Genomic DNA, 22,226 nt, shown 5'->3' with positions numbered 1-22,226 from the left:
TTATCGTACGAAATGTGGGCTTTTAAGTTACCAATACAGGAGTAATTCTCGTTAATTATAATATATATTTTCGTTTTATAATTTAAGTAGTCTTATATGTGAATGATAAAAATATAATTAATCATTTAAGCCGATTACAATTATTAGAGTTGAAAACTGAATTTTTATCGAAAACTTTGATAATTTAGAAATTAATTTAAAAACGTTAAGGTAAAATTAATCAGGTAAAGAATTATTTTTATATCATCTTATTTCTCTTTATTTTGTTTTCTAATGTTGAATATCATACTTATGTACTCTACTATTGTTCAAAAGTCAATGTAAAGTCAAAGATATTACATTTATCTGATTTGATTAAATTGCAACTTAAATTTAACTGTGTAAGAATACAAAAAATCTAAAAAAAAGAATATCGATATTGCGTTTTAATAACAGATTTGCAGGATCATAATGTTATCGTATTGTTTTCAACTTGACGATATTATTTTATTTTGCTTGGCAAATCGTTTTTTCCGTTCCTTCGTTATATGTTACTTCAAAGAGTGAATGTCTGTCTCATCTGCGAAAAGAGTACGAGCGTACAATATCGTATGACAATTGAGAGTATGTACGCGCGAGAATGTATCGTTCGGTAACCAATTTCTGCCACTCGAGATATATTATCCGCTTTCGATGTGCCTCAGGCACGCCGAGTGAAACGAACAAGACCTAATCGGTCTCTCGGAAACCTGACATCGAATTGTACAGTAATGAGCGTCAAATTGCTATTGTAGTCTCGAAGGAAGAGATGTATACTGCCTCGAGGCAAATTTTCAATCCGCAAAAGCGGGAATGTAAGGAATAATCGCGTGAAATTCTAGATATTTTTAAAGTAGTTTCTTATTATGTTGAGGATATTTTTGAAATTTATTTGACAAGCGTCGATTATTTTAAATATTTATTGACATCAAGAATATCAATAGAAAGGCGATAATTTATGTATAAATTCTCGTGCAATTTTATTTTCCTCAAATCTATCCTACAGTTAACATTTATTAATCCTAACATTTTTTAATCCTAACTATAATTTCTCTCGACTCAATACTATAAACGGACAATTGTTTAATTTCGCCATGGTATGATGGATGTATTCGTAGGCGTATTATCGGAACAATCCGACCGAATTTGCAGCAAATACAAACGTTCATTGAATATCGCGCTACATTTCACTGCGACGCTATAATTTCGTGAGGAAGATTATACATTGATTTCAGTACTCGAATACAGAGCATTGCGGTTTGAATATGTCCAAGAACCACATTTTCGCGGTAGTTCTCATGTCAAAGTTACGCATCGTCGGTCGCAATGTAGGGAAACAATTCTAACGACAATTCCATTATAATCTTATTGTTAGTTTACTTGTGCCGTAATAGAAAAAAAAATTAGCCTATAACTTAAGGTTCAATTTCTTTTTTAATAATAGCGATTTTAACAATAATTATTTGTCGCTATTAAAACAAGATAGAAGAAAGACGAAGAAAGATAAAAAGCTAACTTAAATTTCAAAAATTTATAAAAAATATTTAATAATTATAAATATTAAAAAAATTATACGTATATATATATTTTTTTCTATTACCTTGATCTGCGGAAGCTCTTCGAGGGTCTTGTAAAGCTAGATTGCCCCGTGGTGCTCTTCTATCTTGATGCCCACCGAGACTTCCTCTAGGACTTCTATCGATTCCTTCAGGCCCAATGCTCCCTCTAGGGCTTCTATTTTCGTCATCGTTGATGGCTCCAAGAGAACCTCTCGAGTGCCTCTCGATATCATTCATGCCTATGCTACCGCGTGGTGATCGATTCGTCTGATCGTGCGGTACTATCGAGCCTCTCGGACTTCTGTTACTTTCCGGACATATCGATCCGCGCGGAGACCGATTCGTAGGATCCGGACATATCGATCCTCTGGGTGATCTGTTGGGATCGGGCGCAATCGAGCCGCGGGGGCTCTGGTTCAGGCACTCAGAAGCTATCGAACCGCGGGGACTTCGGTCTACGACCTCCATGGGCGTGATACTACCCCTAGGTGTTCTATGTATGTCTGGACATATCGAGCCGCGTGGACTCCGATCGAAATCCAGGTTTGCCATACTACCGCGCGGGCTCCTCGTCAAATCCGGTACTAACGAGTGTCTAGGACTACGGGTAGCAGCCGCGATGGCATTACCGTTCTCCGGCAGCAGAGAGATCCTAGACGCACCGACCGCTATGCTGTTTCGCGGACTCCGATTGTATGCCACGTCCGGCACAAGCGAGTTCCTGGGACTGAGCGCCGAATCCGGCACCAGTGAATGACGCGGGCTTAACGTTACCTCCGGTGTAAGGCTACATCGTGGTGAACGCGCCACATCGGGCACTAGACTATTTCGCGGGCTTCTATTGGAATCTGGTATCAGAGAACCCCGCGGGCTTCTGCAGTAATCATCAGGTATCAGAGAATTTCGCGGGCTGCGGCTCGCCTCAGGCACCAGAGAGTTGCGACCGGTGCCGTATTGTTCGGGATCTGGCAAAATCCTACGACAGACTCCCTGCAATGAATTGTAGAGACTCTATAGAACATTGTTTTCTATCTATTTAACTTATTAATAAAGCAAACGGAAACGCGGAAAATTGTTAGAACAGAGAAATCAACTTTTAACTTATATTTTAAATTTTTGTTAAAAATAGTCACGACATGAGATTGGCTTGATTTTTCTTTTACTAAATATTTAATTTTTTATTATTCAAATTAATATTGATTTTTATATTTTATTCGAGTTTATATTGTGTACATTAATTATATATATATATATATATATATATATATATATATATATATATATATATAGTTTAATTAACAGATAAATTTATCTCCGTACATGAAAGCAAAGTCGCATGCTCACGAAATATGTCGAAACACCCGATTGAAATGTATGGATTTTAATCATTTTAGCGATCATAGTGTAAAGCTAACTGATAGCTTTCAAACGCAAGCCTGTATTGCGTACCAATCATCTGCTAATGAATAACATGTGATAGCAACCTATCTGCCGTGAAAATTTTATGACGTTAAAATTTTGTGGATAAAATGATACATATAACACATGAAAAAAGCTTATATTTGGTTCCATTGATGGATATATGCTTACATCGACCGGCTGCAATATTTATGTAATATATAGCATATTATAAAGAAGGCAAAAAAAATTGAAAAATGGAAATCTTTGCTGTATTTTTCAGACGAACTCGACTGATTGAGAATCTCAATTGATTGAACTGATTATTTACGCTCTATATAACTAGCGTCGCAAAATTATTTAGCTTAGTCAAATTGCTCGAATTATTCGTAACGGTTGTAAAAATCCAGGCAGCTTTTTTATCTACACATACAATTTTCCTGAGAAAATAAGCTTTTAAATTTATGTTCCTCCGGCTTATGGTGAACATATATCAAGACAAATTTGAGGGTATACTGTATATATTAAAGTACTAACGGCACGAAAGTATGTATATAAAGAAATTATATAGAAATTCTAAAGATGTAAGAGGGTGAATACTAACCTCGTCAGGGGAGTCGCTCTCGGTATCCAGAGCGATATTCGGAACCATGCTACCCCTCGGCGATCTTTGTCTTTCCATCGTTTCTCCGGGGCTGCTTGGCGGCAAAATAAAGGGCTTTTCGGTGGCGACGCTCGCTCGTCGACCCCGCATCGTCGAAGATACCCCCCCTGCCGGCTGGCTCGAGTTTGCCATGCTTGGCGACGCTCGTCGACGTCGCGACGAAGCACTTCGGTGTAACATCACGGTGATATTCTTTTACCCCTGTGACATAATTTCCATTTCCATTCACTGAATATTTTCTTTTCGTCATTGACAAATATTGTATTATTATTCACAAAAATTCTTAGCATTAATTATTAATATTCATCGCTATTAATATCGAATAAGACGTTAATAATACGTTTTTATAAGAGAATAATTCGAAATAAGATATTCTAACTAAAAAATATGTTACAAATCTTTTTTTAGACTGTAGAATAGATTGAAACAGCCTATTTTTCTAATTAAACGAGGAACGACTGTTATTTTTGAATAGGTTAATTTAGTATATTATATATTATATTATATTATATTATTTGAATAAATTAATTTTAATTGTACTTGCTTAAAGCAGTAAATTTTGCTTTAATGTCTGATAGAAACCTTGTGTTTCGTGCACCTTTGTGACAAAAAAATGATACTTCGAAAAGCGAGCCCGCATCATTAGCATAGTGCATACAATCACAAAAACGTTTTCCAGAGACTAAGAATATTTATTAAAAGTTTAAAAGAAACAATAAGATTTCTTTAAAAAATCTTTCTCTGGATTTATCGCACAAAAAAATTAACGCAGCAATATACAGAATTACAAACTTAATTGGTTCTTTATTTTTTCTTTAAGAATACGTAAAAAATTACATTGAATCAATGGCATTAGCGTATTACAGGGTGTCTACTCTCTGGAAAAATATAAAAAACCGGAAATATTTAGGAATTTCTTTTTTATCTGAAAAATTCAGGGAAGTCTCATAAAATTTTATTGAAGTTTAAGAAATTTCCTTGAAAATTCTTTTTTGGATAATTTTGCTTTTCATATTGTAGTCAGCCGTGTGTAAAACTGGCGTCTTACTTCGTAAAAACTCATTAATTGTTGAGAGTTTTGGCTTTATTTTTAATAAAGTATTTTTCTAAAGTTTTTGATAAAATTAAACAAATAGATCTGACTATTAAACAAAAAAAATGGCTCGAGACAAACTGAGATGTTAAGTTCACTGCGACTTGCTTTGTTTGTTGACAATTTTTTAACATTTTTTAGCATTTCTTCTAAGATTTTAAACGCATGAAAATTCTACGTTAGTTTTACAGAAAGTTTTATGTGTAAAAATTATTAAAATATTAATTAAACAATTAAATCGTTCGAGATACCGAACATACTGAAACGTTCGTACCTCCGCTTGTCGGCTTTATGAACTTGGCACCCGACTTGCAGCAATCTTTTTTTTTTAATTATTTTTCGAAAGATTTTTGTATGTAGTTAAATGTATTTAGTAACATTGATTTTGTTTGTAGTAACGCAGAAAAAAAAATATGACAAATTAAAAAAACGTCATCCCCCGACTTTGAAATTAATCAATTTTAACGATTGTTTCTTAAAGATAATCGTTTGTAGTGGATTGTAGTAAAATTATTTCCGTTTGTAGTTAAACCTTTGACGAGATATAATTATTTAAATAATTTCATAAAAAATAAATTCTTCTAATTTTCAAGATATTGCAAATCCGTTTGCGGGATCTAATTTAGAATCGATTGTAGTTGTTTGTAGTGCTTTTGCTTGTATTTGTAGTTGCACCGTTGCCGAGAAATAATTATTTAAGCATTTAGAAAAAAATAATTTTTTTTAATTTTAAAGATATTGCAAGTTCTTTTTTTTTATTCGTCAATTACAGTGTTTCAAGATTATTTCGGAAATATTAATAATTGTTTAAAGTATTATATTTTACTGCAAAAAGATGGATTATAAAAATGTAGAGAGAGTGTGCTGCAGGTTAAAACTTCGAATCGAGATCCGCAAACGGATTTGAAATATCTTGAAAATTAGAAAAATTTATTTTTTATGAAATTATTTAAATAATTATATCTCGCGAACGGAGCAACTACAAACGGAAATAATTTTACTATAATCCACTACAAACGATTCTCTTTAAGAAACAATCGTTAAAATTGATTAATTTCAAAGTCGGGGGATGACATTTTTTTAATTTGTTATATTTTTTTTTCTGCGTTACTACAAACAAAATCAATGTTACTACATTCAACTACATACAAAAATCTTTCGAAAAATAATTAAAAAAAAAATTGCTGCAAGTCAGGTGCCAAGTTCACAAAGCTCCGTCTATAATAAATTAATTGTGCATAAATGTACAGAAAGTGTTATTAATGCCTTTATAAATAAATTTATGCATATTAATACATACCAATATATTTATATATTTTGTACATACATACATGGAAAATTTATATTCCAATATGTGGATAAATTTATGTATAAAGACATTAATGACCTTTCCTGTGCAAACTATAAAAACGATAAATTATATATTTATCTATTGTTGATTAACGATTATTTGTTTGTACATCAAAATATTTGAATAATTGCAATATATTTCTTTAAAACAATACTCGTATATAATATTCGTCTATATATTATTGAATAAAAATATCGCGCGTGATTTCTTATATATATGTTAATATATATTCCACAATTATAAATATTATATATTATAATTTTTATTATTATATTTTTCCCGTATAGAGAAAAATTACTATTATATTATTTCGTTGCGAAGCAAAGAATATAAAAAATGAACATGTTCGGCGCGAAGCGCACAGGAAAAAAAACATCGCAGACGATTCCCGGTTGACGGTTGTACACGCAACACAGTCGCGCAGTGATACAAGACGCGAATGTCATCTACACCACAGATGACCTCTACAAAGGTCAACTCTGTTATACGCACGGCACAGTCGAATGTTAAGTTGCAGTCGTACAATGTCCATGGAGCCGAGCACAGTCGAGACAAGTCACAGTTGCCTTGCGTCGTTTTCGTCAATTTTGGCGAAATATCGTGTACATCGGAAGTGAATCGAGGTTTAAGTACAGGCCATAGTCTCAACACAGAATTGTTCCGCACGTAATTGTCGCAACCGGTAGCGTTTCGCGATTTTCGAGGTCATTCGATGCTGCAACTTCGTCGTTCCGCCACCATATTTTTATACACTGTTGCTTTTACGCGTAATTCGGCGGCTATGCTATTTGCTTGAACGACGAACGTTGCGAGTTTTGTAACATTTCAAAGAGTATCGGAGTGTAGACAAATATTCGTAAGTATCAAAGGAGAGATCTACATAACAATCGCAATTTCGTCGGAAACGGTGTGTTCAAGTGATTGCGGGGGGAGGTGAAGATCACGCGCGAACGAGTGTTGGGACTGCCAAATTAAAGACGGACGTTCGTTTCATTATACGTATTTATTAATCCGCAAAAAAGTCTATTAACATATCGAATTTTCTGTATGCATAACGCTCTGCACGCCGTGATTTTGTTATTTCACGTGACGATACGTAAGCGGGAAGATGTCGATCCGACATAGATTTCGTGTATCAATAAACGTAATATGCGTATCGAAATCGGGAGTGTCGTGCAAAATGTCGCCAGAGTGTTTTATGAGTTCTTACCAAGCTGTATCAACGAAGGATTAGGAAAAGATGAGCAGACTTGGGATTAGACTTCGTGGATACAAGCAGATAATTTATTACGTATGAGGTAATTTATTACGTATTAAGTATTCGCGGAATTAATTTCTTTTGTCACAGTTATCGCATAGCATATTTCATACAATTCCATTTGGATGTAAATATGTAAAACTGGCGCTTTACTTCGTGAAAACTCATTAATTAAGTTGAGAGGTTTGGGTTTATTTTAATATTGTAATTTTAGAATTTTTGATATATAGATTAAACAAATAGTGCTAGTCATTAAAAGAATAGGTCGGGAGAAAATCGGGACAAACTGGAGCGCCAGGTTTAATTGAGGCTGCATCTCACTTTGTCCTTCAACAATTTTTAGCATTCTTGCCAAATTTCAAGCACTTGAGAAGCTGCAATAGTTGCAATAGTTTCTACAAAAAGTTTTATATATGCGTAAAAATTAGAATATTATATTAGATAATTATATAAATTAAATCGCCCGAGACACTAAACGTAAATGAAATTCATGTTATACTGGCATTTCGATATCTAATTTGTTTAATAAATATTCTAACAATTTTTATGCATATCTAGAACTTTGTTCAGAAAGTATAAGTGATTGCAAAACGACACAAAAAAAAACACAAAATCTCATTTAAAGTATAGATAGAACATTCCAAATATAACCAGCGTCTCGTCTCACAATCAGTACTTGTACGTTTGGCATTTTGGTCAATCTAATTTGTTTAATAAATTGTAATAATTTTTACGCATAAAACCCTCTCTGAAAATTAAAAGTTATTTTAGACTGACATGAAATCTCATTAAAGTCGATAGAACTATCGAAATACGACCATTGTCAACACGATACTTGTACGTTTGGCATTTCGAGCCGATCTATTTTGTAATTTATTTAATAAATATTCTAATAATTTTGATATGTAGAATTCTCTTTCTCTCTCTCTGAAAATTAAATAAATAAATAAATATATATATATATACACCTACACATATATTTTTTTGTTTATATATTTAATATTGAATATGAAATACTACATACGCTTCGTAACTTTTAATGATAAAAAGTGAAAATTTTATATTAATGAAAAATTATGAAAGTTATCACTGTTTTTTTTTAAATACATACATTTATAAATCTAGCATTGAAACTTAACAGATTCTGTTTTTTCTTCGTATGAATAAAAAAACGTTAGAAAATATAATAAAAAATTTTATTTTAGAGAAAGTTGTATTAATAATATTCTTTTTATTTCGAATTTTGAATAAAAATACCTGGAAAATCAGGAAATTTTTAGGCAATTTTTTTACGAGATTACAGTAGATACCCTATATTAAAAATCATCTCGATATGTTTTATGATATTACACATACGTGTTGTGATATAACAAATATATACAACACAAACATATATAAATACACATACATATATATAGTGTCCCATTTTTAAAAATATGTTCTAATGTATCAAAAATATCGTACTAAAGTCGTTTGGCTCGAAGAGAGACATATTTTGGTATTTGAGCATATTTCTAAAATTTCTAAAAATGTGACACCCTGTATACAATTTAAATATCATTATTAATATATATTTACACATACATATATTTTAATTTAATTATATATTTTATTAACAATATTTTTAAAACAAAAATACAATAGTATGAGATAAAACTTCTATAATAAAATTTCTTTATAACTGCATGCACTACTCATACATTCAAAAATACATATATACTTATACATATATACATATATAATACATCCATTTGGCTACGTTCTAAGAAGCCAATTGAATGTCCAATGGGGATTTCTTAGAACATCCTCTGCATATAAATGCTGCCAGGATGATGTTGGGAAGATGACCCAGATAAATGCACAGTTCTCTCGGTTCGGTACATTATATTACACCCTCTTAATTTTCCGACCCGTAACTACGACATGCATTTTGATGCGCTGTTAAGAGCGTGGCTCCCATCGCTCTTCTATGTAGGCCTTGCATACATTATCGATTCACGATTAATTTACGGCCGGATATTGCACGTCACGAAAATGAGCAAAACGTAATATAGAAAATTTTTCATTCCAAATACAACATACAAAAATATCTTACAATTTAATTTAAATAGAAACAAAATTGGAAATAACATATATTCTGATCAAAACGAGTATCAGTTTATGTGATTATTTAACGAAAGGTATAATAAAACAGAATAATAACTAGAAAATTAAACACCTGTTTATTCTCATGTTGCGTAATTGAACAAGAAATATGAATATAAACGAAATGCAATGCATTCGGAAAATATGACCCTTGTCAATGTGGATGAATGATTGTAATATCGTTAATTGTTTTGTTGGGCACGATCAACGTGATGAATAAAACTTAGTCGTGTTTTATATGACGAATATTTTTATATGGTGAATATTCAGTTTGAATAGTTAGAATCGCGAAAGGCTTTATTGATAGAGGGAGGAGAAAGAGAGAGAGAGAGAGAGAGAGAGAAAGAATAATAATAATGTCTTGCCACATATACATCCAATAAATAGCAATTAATGTAATTTTCAAAGCTAAAAGCTGAAATGATACAATATTTAAAATAATTAACTTAATTATACACAAAAGTAATTATTCGTATATTTCATATAAAAGTTAAACAAATATATATTCGATTAAAGCGTAGTTTTTTCTTATGTCAATTTTTCATTTCAAATTATGTTTCTATGGCTCTTCATGGAAATTTTTGCATCAACATAATTTACAAGATATACCTTTGAAATGAGTCTGCGGCGCGTAAATTATTGAATATTATTATTGCAGCTTCCAACATTATTATAGTAGCTTCTACATCAGTTACATACAAATAATCCGTGTTATTAGAAAGATCCTAATATTCCCGGTGACTGTCTTTCAGAAATTTCATAAAGTCTACCGATGACACGAGTGTGAAATTCAGCGAGGAATTCCGATTCGGTGGATTTGCGGCTCGTTAATTAAAGCGGCGTGGAATCTAGTTATTACGAAAAACTTTCCGCCATAAGATAAGATGGCATTAATATTGGTTTTTAGTTTTTACGCTCTCCAAACGGAGGTGCAATTTTTGAAAGAAATTTTTCGACGGAAACTTCTCGGTAAAACCTCGCATGAAAACATAATAATCACACGTACAGCGTTATGATATTATGTCTGGCTACACATTTTCCTTATCTACTGCGCAAGCAACTTAGATCGTACATATACATACTATTCATGTGTACACATTTTCGTGATGTGAAAAGTTTCTATAGACATGCATCTGTATGCGATGTTATATTTCTTGCAAAGATAGACCGCAGTCTTTGTCTCTTTGTTCAAAGTTTTAGCAAAGAACACTATTGAGTAACCTCGCAAATCCGTCGCGAAATAATCAAAGTACAGGCGACACACAATAGAATCTCAAAGTGAGACTTTCGTAATTCAGCGATCTCAGACGAAATTGTCGACATCGTTATCATCCCGTGTAAGAACGATATGTTTGTTCAACGACATCGTTCGATGAAACGTTGAAAACATTTTGCTGACATTTAATAGTCGTGACGTACGCTTGTTATTTTATCGCCCACGTGAAAATCTCTCTGCGTTAAGTCAACTTGGCAATTCTCGCATCGTCGCAAGATTATTTACGTTATCAGGCATTTTCTTCGGCGGACATCGATGGTCCATGATTATGTCGACAATTAAATCATGCGCAAGTTTCAAAGATAATCCAACCAATCAATGTTCTATTGATACTGATTCAGAAACGCGAGTAATTAATAGCATACGACAGTGCGTTGCAACATGTTATTACGAGTACATACATTTTGTGATTACATATGTCACGCCGAAATTAATTAATTTAAATACAGCTTAAATACAACATTGCTTTAATGGATGCACAATGTACAGATTAACTAGTTAGATTATCCAATAACAGAATTAGGAGCTTAATTATTTTTGCTCTACAACGTCAAACGAGATGGTATTTTTTACATAATTTAATAAAATAATAAAATAATAAAAAAATTTAATAAAATGTAATCCTAAAAAAAAAAAAATAAAATTGTAAAAAAAGCAAAATAACATTTTCTTTCGCGCCAAATAAATTTTCGAATTAATTTTGATTAATTGTGATTTAAATAAATATTCTCTTAAAATCAATCGTAATAAATTTAACATACAACAGGATAACAATGTTGTAATTATGCCTAACAACGTTCAGAATAATTAACTATTTAAATGCAATAATCCATTAATGAACCATAAAATAAACCGACAAAATAGCATCAACAAATGTTCCTATTTGTTAAATATCAACAGCAATTAAACTGTGTGAAAAATGTGTTCTAAGTACGGTAAAATTTCTGTTTTATTCTGATTGTAAAACAGCGTGGGAAAACACGTGGAATACAACTAGTCATGTTACATTCTCTAAGTTTTGTAAATAATATAAAGAAAGTAAATAAATGTAAAAAGAAATCGGTAAAAAAACGAAACTTTTATAAATCCTATAGGAAAATTCCATTGAGATACACCTCGGTTTTTTCTCGATAAAAAAAAAGAGAAAAGGTTATAATATCGAAGAGCACATAAGGATGCAGGGAATATTCATTAAATATCTGATATATTAGGGAATTGCGGTCAGAAGGACAATGTCAAACTAGAAGTTAATTAATCGGAGCAAACAGAGCGCGGTCAATTATTCGTCGCGATACTTCGATGAATCGACTCTCTATTGTAGGCCGTGCCGTATTTTACTCGTTCTACAAGCCGGTTACGACTATCTGGCACGAACATTCCTATACTTGTGAACCACGACGTATATACGATGCTCGCTGCATCTGAATTACACAGCGAAGATTAATTTTGCGTATCCACGACGATGAGCGATTGTGAAAGGCAATTCAGAGACTTGCGTACGTCCATTACGGGCTAATTTCTTAGAACGTAATTACCATGTCGTAGTACATGCTCGAAGAGACGTATGAATTATTAGGTGAACAAAGAACGGCGTTAACGAAGATGAAAGACGATATGAGCTTGTAATAACAAATGTGTTCTCTCTTTCCATATTTCTCTTGCAAAACTGTAACTTGGTGTTTTTAAGCAGTTGAATGTTTAATACCGAATGTGAAAATTAGACTTCGGAATAAAATGCACGTAGGGAAACACGCGGCAAAATTTGATATATGTAGTATAGTTTTTAGTTTATACATTAGTTTATTTTGTTAGAAAGACGAAATATCAGATTCAGCTTCACATTTGTTACATCCATAAATCGTCTCTTTCATTAAATTCTCGAATCGCAATTTTATACCGATACAATTTTATATGATCAATGTAGTCAAGACTTGTCGGCAGTTTTGGCAATGATCCCGAAATTATATATAATATTTCCGATCTTGAATTTGCTTTTGATTGCTTATTCAATAATTAATTATTGTCAAGCAAGTTTAAAATTTATCGATTAAACAATGGCATAAGATCAATAAAGGACAACATAAAGTCAAAACATTGTTCGATATAATAAAATATAGTATAGTGGATTATTATATTATATATAAAATATTGTTAAAAAAAAGTAACTTTTTACAAACTATTATCCGCAGTAAATTATTTTAACTTAATCGTCCAACCATTTATCAATCATTTTGACTTCCGGAATAAACCGGTATCAGCGCGCAAATGAAGGCAATGTAATTAATCACATACATCACTATTAAAATCTTTGTAATACTCTTACAGATATAACGTGAAAACGTTTATGAAACTTTGATCGGTGCTGCTCATAGTCACATAAAAAAATTAATTAATAATAAGCTAGTCGAAAGACGCATGATCAAAACTAATGATTTTGTCGATATAATAATTATCGCACGAATCAAGTTCTAAAAAAAAAAAAAACTAAGAGTAAAACCACTCCTACACATCAGCGGATCAGCGATTATTCTGATATGCCACATTCCTTCCGACCACGCGCTCGCACCTTTTTCCTTCATCATTTTTCTCGGGCTTCCGAAGGAACCATTTATCTTCTGGTAGGGAAGACGGGCAAATGAAGCGGCAAGTTTAACGGCGCGGAATTTATGCCAATTCTACGAAGTGCGGTGCCATGTATATGCGTGCGACTGCGATTCATTTCAATTGTTATCGTCTGCAAAATTATTCCGAGGATAAGACGGAAGACGGATTAGCGGGGAGTTTCTGACGAGATGAGGATAAACGAGAAACACGTAGCACGAAATAATGCTGGAGGATCGTGGTTGTCGAGAGAGAGAGAGAGAGAAGAAGTCATCACGTAACTACAACGAAACACAAGAGTAGTTATGGATCTCCTCAAAACGATGCTTTGTTGTAGTTTTCAAACAAGCTTATTACTGACGCTGATTTATTTCAACAAACTTAAGTCCATTTACTGTACATTTGATTTCACTATAAATTTAAGAATTTTGAATCTAAATTTCTTCTATATTGAAAAATTTTTATGCGAAACATAGATAATCAAATAGGTTGCACAACCTAACCCAAGAATATCGATGCCATTATTACTCAGAATAGATCAGCGGCATTATTCCACTCCATTATTCTGAGAAAAGGAAATGATATAAAATGAGAGAAATAAAAATACATAATCACAAGGAGAAAATGAAATGATGAGAGAATTATCGAGCGACAATTTTATTTTGTTAAGGTACATGTTTTTAATATTAATTTTGATAACTTTTTCATTGAAAAAATACATTTACATAGCAAGAGTTAATAGCATAAAAGTAAAAAATATATTTTAGATTGTATTTTATCGTTGATTGATATTTTCTATTAAATTACAATGAAAGAGCATTTGCCTTAATTAAAATTAAAGATTCGTTAAAAAATAACATTAACATTTTATATTTTATATTTTTCTTTATGATATAACTGTATCGTATCAATACTACTTTTTCGTTCTTTGTCGTCTACCAGGAAATCATTTTAGAGATGAAAACCCGCATGTATGCTTTCTCGTACCATTTGTCGTGAATTCGCACTGGTAGACACGATACAGAAAATCGTTGCTATCGCTCCGTGGAAATCAGTTTCTTTGCTAAATACTCGCTATTTCCTATACTCTGCAATATGGTCTGACGGAAGTTATATGTCATTATAAATGCATTTTAGAGGTTATTTAACGGAAGTCATGTGTCACTATAAATGCATTTTAATAAGAAAAGATCAAGATATTCTCTAATAAGATTTGTCTTTTTTTATATTTTATTAGTCTATTCTATTGCAATAAATACTTATTATTAATAAATAATCAAGTTTAATCGTACAATTATTTCTATTGTTATAATGCATAAAAAGAAAAAAGATAAATATACGTAGCATCTTTCCTACGCAGTTCGGAATTTTAATAATTATATCTTTACAATTAGAGTAATGACTGCTACATTTTCTTTTTGACACTTAAATTAATTACTTCTCTTGGGGAAATTATATAATGAAATATACAAAAAAATCGTAATTTCTGTTTTAGAAAGTTATTCGTATCTTACGAGCAATACTGACAATGAGCGAGCAAAGTAGTTTTTTCTTAAAATTTTTTATGTTATTTCGCAGGCGAAATGTCGAGAAATCGAGATACTAAAATTTAATGTTAAAAGGACGTCATTTTCAATTAGAAAGATGACCAACAGCTGTTGTTCTAAAAACAATTTTTTTAAAATATTTATTTAGATTATGACGAAGGCACTCTCATCTCTATTACATGCAGTTCATTAGCGTGCATACATTATTTTTTATGAGTCACGTTTCAAGCTTCTATGTTTAATTAATAGTTTGTCATTATTAAAACTTTAAATGTCAAAATCATATCACTTTATTTTTTCACTTCTACAAACGACTACAATAATGGTAGAAATAAGAACAAGAACTTTCGGCATTAAACAAAGCAAAAACAGAACGCGTGAAAATATATTTCATAAAAAATGCAATAACACCGAGAAATTGAAAACATTGAAATTATTAGAATATCTGACGTTATTAAAGTATATACACAAGGACGAGTTTATTATATTACAAGATTTTTTGACATTTGTAAAATTCTTTCGACGACGTCATTATTTTCTATATATTTCTGTTTATTGACTCTCCCCCCTCTCTCTCTCTCTCTCTCTCTCTCTCTCTCTCTCTCTCTTTCTCTCTAAGTATTTCAAAAATGATAATTATGCTAACAACTTTAATGCATAAATAGTAAAGTATTCAGTAATGTGCATCAAGCGCGCTACAAAGCGATACACATACATACACAGATACACACGCATACGCTTAATAAATGCAGTTTATATTAATGTACCTTCATACATAATGTGAATTGATATTTATATATGTCGGAAATTCTCGGAAATGAAAACGGAAATTGAATAAGAAAAGGATGAAATTTCTTAATTGAAACATTTAATAAGATTCTCAGGAGTCTTATCTTTTCAAGAATAAAAGTATTTTTAAAAAATTCAAGACAGGTTAAGTTTGGGAATATATACAATTGAAAAAGTTAACAGTCGACCATTCTTGAACTCTGATTAAAGAAGAAATTTTATTAGTCTGGCAGAAAAAAAAATTTTTCATTTTCGCAAGTTAGATTAAATTAAACGATTCAGTAAGTAAATGGAAATAAAAACGGCCATTAGGTCCTTCAGAAACGGAATATCAAGCACTCCAATAAAGTACTCACTTATACAATACATATAGTTAAAGAAGCACCGCACTTCTTCCACGATTGATTCTTCTAAAAAGAACCGTCTCATGGTTCTTGCGGCAAAAAGAACGCAACGTGAAGAGTACGAGCAGTCGACTAACACAGTTCATTCCTTTTATCTGTCCAAGTGACGTCCTACTCGACTCTCTGTTTTACTCTCAGTAAGCACCTGGAGAATCATCTCCGTTACTTTTTACCAATCCGACGACCAAGAAGATGAGAAAAGACAGTAATCCATCAAAGTTGCAATACTGCGGCTACCGATCGCGACGTCTTTTAAGGACTGACGTCGCACGAGCTTCGCTAAACGTCGCTACATCTTCCCTTGCGGCCGTGACGTTCTGCTAAAGAGATGGAAGCATAATTGAATAAACGAGATACAGAGGGCTGGCAAGCCAAGGCAAGATGTTGGCAAACATGATTATGTTGATGGTATTCAGATTAAACGGGTAATGTAATGGCATTAACGCCGACCTGTCCCAACAAGTTGTTATGTATCGAGCCGAGTTTGTATAATGTGTGTGGATCCCAGGGTGGGTTCAACCGGGGATTACGCGGGTGTTCGCGAATTATTCAGAATCGCATCCGGAACCCAACGATAATCGCAAAGTATACAATAGCGACGGACGCGATATGTATGAACTATAAGAGAGTGCGAGAATCTGCCTGACCAATCAATCAATAACGCTCAACTACAATGAATCGAGAGTTACAATAGATGTATTCAATGTTATGACAGACAGAAAACCGTGCATCAAGCATTAAATGCAAATATAAATATATTTCAATAAGCAAATAGATTCTAATTCAATGTAACTGGATACGTGAAATGTTACAATGCAATTTTTTTAACCATTCGGATTGAATTGAAAGTCGAAATTGCGAAAGAAGTTTTACGACGCGACAAAAATCACCTATTCCATCGTCGTCTATTCAGCTTTTACGATAGTATAATTTGATGATATAAATCAACAACGATAAATTTTAGTATGCAAATTTACGAAGGTGGTCGCCCACGTGGCAATCGCGATATCAACGAGAGAAACGACGGAAGATAAATAGTGTGCGGCGCACACACAATCTTCTGATATCCCGAGCTCGTTATCATATTGATGTGTTGGACGTAATCTGCTACCGTCAGCTTCCACATGGAACGCTGTTACTCGACTTATTCCCGCGGCAATTTGAAGATACATTTCAAATTAAGCTCAAAATCCTTCTGCTAGCTTTCGTAATTTTCGTGTTGCAAAATTCTCAAGCGAAAGTTTTCGGACAGAAGATCTTACTGGCGCTTAAATGTACGATGTAAACGATATTCCCGAGAGAGTAGCAAAAATCTTTAGCAGATAAGAGATCTCGTCTCCGCGAGAGAATAATGAACGCAACAAAAAATAAGCCGTGCGCTATCTCGTTTCCTTAAGTTTTCGTGCTTACAGTACAGATTATAATTTAAAAAAATTAAATGGTATTCCGTTTTTTCTCATATATAATGATTAAGATTAAAATTAGAGATTCATCCTTTAATTAAAAATATTTCTAATTAAAAATATCGATACCTATTATTAAAAATATAACCACAAATACTAATAATGACAGAAATAATTTATTTATTTTTTACACGTCCAAATAAAAAATTTAATAAAGAATTTGAATTTAAATATTGGTGTGCGAAGGATTGTGAATAAATAATCTAACAATGTGTGAAAAATTTTAATAGCAAACATTAAAACGCACTCGTTGATGCTTTATAATCCGACTTGCATCGCGCGAGATATGATGCAACTTTCGATTGGATCCTCAATTAATAACAAGTACTGTCGTCGCCACCGTGTCCGCAAGCATTGTTACCAGTTAGCAATTAATTACTTCGTTCCAGCAAATGGGAATGATCGTTCTGCCCTAGCGGGCGTACTGTTAACAACGATAATTAATCTGACTATCGATCTGTGTGATTGTTAATTGATGAACTCAACATTTAGCTGGGACTTTTGTATGCCATCGCCAAGCGTTACCCGCCCATTGGTTTAATTCATATTTAATGTACAATTGAATTCTGTAGGAATGCGCAAAATACTCGATTCCTCGAGATAGAATCGCATCGAGAGAAACATTCTGAGCAAAATATCTTAAATTTAAAATACCCTAGATTGTTTGACAACTGTTGAACAGGATTTTTTCGACGTTATTATTATTATTATTTTCAATCTATCTCTATCTCTCTCTCTCTCTCTCTTTCTCTCCTCTCCTCTCTATGTAATTCAAAAAATTCTCTTGGAATTGTAGACTTCTACTTAACAAGAATTTGAGTAACATAATTATTTGAATAACATTATGGAGATAAATGTAAAACATTTCAAGACTCTAACAATTTGAACTTCAAGACTGAAAATGAACTTTACTTAATAAATAGTTAATTAAAAAGTATCAATCTTGTAGACGAAATTTCATTAATCATCAAATAATTCTAAAAATAGAGTGACGTACTAATTTCATGGAGATTGTTAATTAAAATTTAGGCGTAAATGATTACATGGAAAAAGTTGTACGTAGTGCACATGTAGTTATTCTGGATTAACGCGTTTAATTATTATCAAGCTTGGCCATTCCGACAGACTCGATTCGATAAACTCAAAAATATAATGAGAATTTTTAAATTTGATTTTTACCACTATGGTGGATTTAAACTCGCATTCATTATGCAGTAAAAGAATTTCACATTGCATAAGAAAGAAGATAAAGAAAAAATGATTTTATAGTCATACTTGGTAATTTTTACTACTCTTGCAATTTATATTTCGCAGAAAATTACCAAGTCGTAAAAACTATGCATTCAGTTATCATAAAAAGAAAAAGAGCCGTAATGTTGCATTTAACACTCGTTACAAACACTCAATCGTGAAGATAATAACGAGCAATTTTTGAGCACATAAATACTTATCATTCTGTTTCCTATTTAAATACATAATTCAACATTAATAGAAATTCAATATATCAATTTTGAATCGAGAACATGTCTAAAGGAGAATTAAACATACATCGATAAAATGATGAATGTTTATATCTAATCCAGCATCAGCGATGATTTATTTGCGTATATTGTTCCGCAAAACGAACGTTTATTTAAAATACATCTTGTATTGTTATATCTCCGGGTATTAGCACCATTCTTTTCTCATCGTTTTTTCTATCATACTAACCGCCATAAATACCTACGCTTAATTTCGCCGTTTTCCAAAAGAGATTCGGCATATTACGACTTCAAACACCGCAACGAGGAATCGATATGGCGAAACAAAAATAGAACTTACAATTAGTGCAAGAAGATATACCGGCAATACGAGATCGTGAATGTAACAAAGTACTGCTGAAAAATATCATCCGTCTTCTGCGTGCGACCGTCTCTCCTCTGAGAATTTAAAGTGTTTTAAAGGCTGCCGAGAGATTTAACTCCTACAATATGAAAAAATCGCATGTATTATGTGGGCGAGCTCTGAGGGATACTTGGATCTTTAGGGAGACTTGTGCGTGACATTTTCGAGCACAAACGCAACGAAATCTTTCAGAATGACAAGCGTAAACTGGACGAACGAAAAAAAAAAAAAAAAAAAGAGAGAGAGAGAAAGAGAATGCAAAGCCGCTCGTCGTTTTAGTGGCGCGTTCGACGGCACCTACGATCGATCGCGGCAAAAATAGAGCACGAAATTGATCGGTTCGTTTTTAACATCGCTTTCATATTCGCGGATCATCCGGTACAATATTGTATGCATATTGTCATGTCGTCTGTTTACGATTCCATATATATATATATATATATATATATATATATATATATATATATATATATATATGATTGAATTGTATTTGTATTTTAATTCTTATGAAAAACTAAAGAAAAAGTTCAATTTTTGAGCAGTTAATTATAAAGATGTTAAAGAGAGAGAAATTATATGAAACATATTTATATATTTCCTTAAAATATATAATAAAAAAAAGAACTCTCTCTCTCTTTCTTTTTCTCTTTCTCTCTGAGATGTTATATCATCTAAACTTCTGTTAGTGTGTACGAAAAACAGCTTGGATTGCTCTATCACTCGTTCGTAGATTTAACAGTAAATCTTGAAGCGCCGAATAATGTATAAAGACCACGGTGTTATACGGCACATGTGAGTTCTCGCAGGTGAGTACCGTTCGTAAATATTAAAGTACACATATAGTATATACTGTGTCCATCGTCGAGAATCGTCTAGAACTTTGACACAGAAAGAATATTTACAGAGGAAGATATCATTTTTGCGCAGAGAGTATGCTGCGTGCGAAATACAAGTGAGAATAACTTCGGGGACGGAGATAAGAAATTAATATCTTAAGAAGTTTTAGAGATTTTTCTTGAAAGAAGTGATACTAACATCAGTGACGATATAATATTATAAACCTGTAATATCGCCGACAACTTTAAGATAATTCGTTATTGACATATAGGCATGCATTTATATTACGAATATATCAGAGAATCGATTTATATCCTTTTTCTCATTGCATTAATAAATAAATAGATAAAAAAATATGATAAAGATGACGATTGTACATAAGAATTGTCATAATCTTTCTTTAAAAGGTAATAAATAAATTAGACGTATTAAAGCATCGCTGACGTAAAATTATAACATAAATGTTATTAATCTTTTTCTTTCTAGAAAATAATATTTATAATTTATAACGTATTTTAAATATTTGTATAATTATCTTATTTCTTTAGCCCATCCCTAAATTTATCTTCAATGATTTAAAAGAAAGAATAAGTTTAATTGATTTTTTTCGTTTATTCAAACTAGTTTCTGCAAACGAAATGAGCAGCAAAACCAATAATTGCTACTCACGTTTTCGATTTTTATCTCCCCCTCTCTCTCCCACCCTCCTTGCTTCTCTCTATCCTATCATATCACACACAGCTCCCGAATACAAAACCGAGTATCTATAGAGTATTCAACTTGTTGACCCACTTGAGAGATTTGCTCCTATTGTCACAGAACTGCGCTGCAATTCGCGTTTAGTATTCGCTTCTGATTCCTAGTCGATCATATTTCCTATTCCAACATTTTAACAGAATTGATAACAGATTATGTATTAGACAGCCCTTATTCCACAAAGTCTAGAAAAAATCTTTATTCTAAACTGCTTCGCGAAACAAGATCCACTGTCAGTTGGCAATAACCATAAACTTTTTCGTAAAAAGATGCGCGAGACTACTCTCTCGGATACCGATACCCTATTCATTTCAAAAAATTAAAAGTACAAATTTTATTTTTTATGTTTGCAACATCGATTTATATAATTTATTGTAGACGGATGTAAACCTTCGAAAATATCTTAAGCACGAATTTTATTCAACGAAGATTATTAAGAGAAAATTGAATTTAGAAGATCTTATATGCATTTATGAAGCTTAAATTAAAAATCATGGGTTGTCGATCATTCGAAATTCATCAATTGTTTTACCACCTTAACAATTTTATTAAAAAAAATAATTTTAAATTGTCCAAAAAATGTATAGAGAAGTAAAAAGAAACTGAAACATAAGTATGGAACGTAAAAACAATGCGCCATATTAGAAAACCAACAAAAACCAATTTACAACCGTGATTGCAAAACCCGATAACAGAACGAGATATACATATTTCTGCTCACGGGGCTTTCCACGGTTACGTTATATAAGAAATTGCGCAGTCACAATTACGTTCAAACTACATCGAATAGGAAAAAAGCGAGAACTCACCTCAACATAATGAAGCTCACTTTCCGCTTGCGTTCACACGCGACCCGCGTCTCTACCACCGATGCCGTTTTCTTTTTCGGTCGTCATAAATCGGAGCGAGACTCTTCTCGTCGCGAAAGAACTAAATGCGAAAATCGGAAGAGGCAACTCGCGGAAACGTGATCACCACGACCCATGCATTCACCCGCGACCCCGTCTTTGCGAGCGCTTTTTACGCGAGCGCGTCGCGTTCGTGCCGATCTTGTCGGTCAATTGCGTTTCTTTTTATCGTCGGCGATGAAAATAAGAGGGATGCACGCGGAGCGGCGTTGTGTATGCTTCGTTCAGTGAGAAGGGCTAGACGAGCCGGCGCGCGGCACAACTTACCCCACTCG

At 32.7% G+C, this 22,226-nt stretch overlaps 1 protein-coding gene across 3 annotated transcripts in view; it reads right to left on the bottom strand.

The window, feature by feature from the left end:
* LOC140665236 (uncharacterized) overlaps positions 1-22,226 on the bottom strand; it is a 45,485-nt gene extending 23,259 nt beyond the window's left edge. For all 3 annotated transcript variants that reach the window (XM_072891102.1, XM_072891103.1, XM_072891104.1), the window contains exons 1-3: positions 21,853-22,226; positions 3,580-3,840; positions 1,619-2,567 (exon numbers count right to left, since the gene is read on the bottom strand). In XM_072891102.1, coding sequence (XP_072747203.1) covers positions 1,619-2,567; positions 3,580-3,819 — 1,189 coding nt within the window. In that variant the 5' untranslated portion in view covers positions 3,820-3,840; positions 21,853-22,226. The remainder of the gene's footprint in view (positions 1-1,618; positions 2,568-3,579; positions 3,841-21,852) is intronic.

This window comes from Anoplolepis gracilipes, chromosome 4 (assembly GCF_047496725.1).
Source record: "Anoplolepis gracilipes chromosome 4, ASM4749672v1, whole genome shotgun sequence".
Taxonomy (NCBI): domain Eukaryota; kingdom Metazoa; phylum Arthropoda; class Insecta; order Hymenoptera; family Formicidae; genus Anoplolepis; species Anoplolepis gracilipes.
Note: the sequence above shows the minus strand (reverse complement) of the source record. Positions and strands in the feature narration are given on the sequence as shown.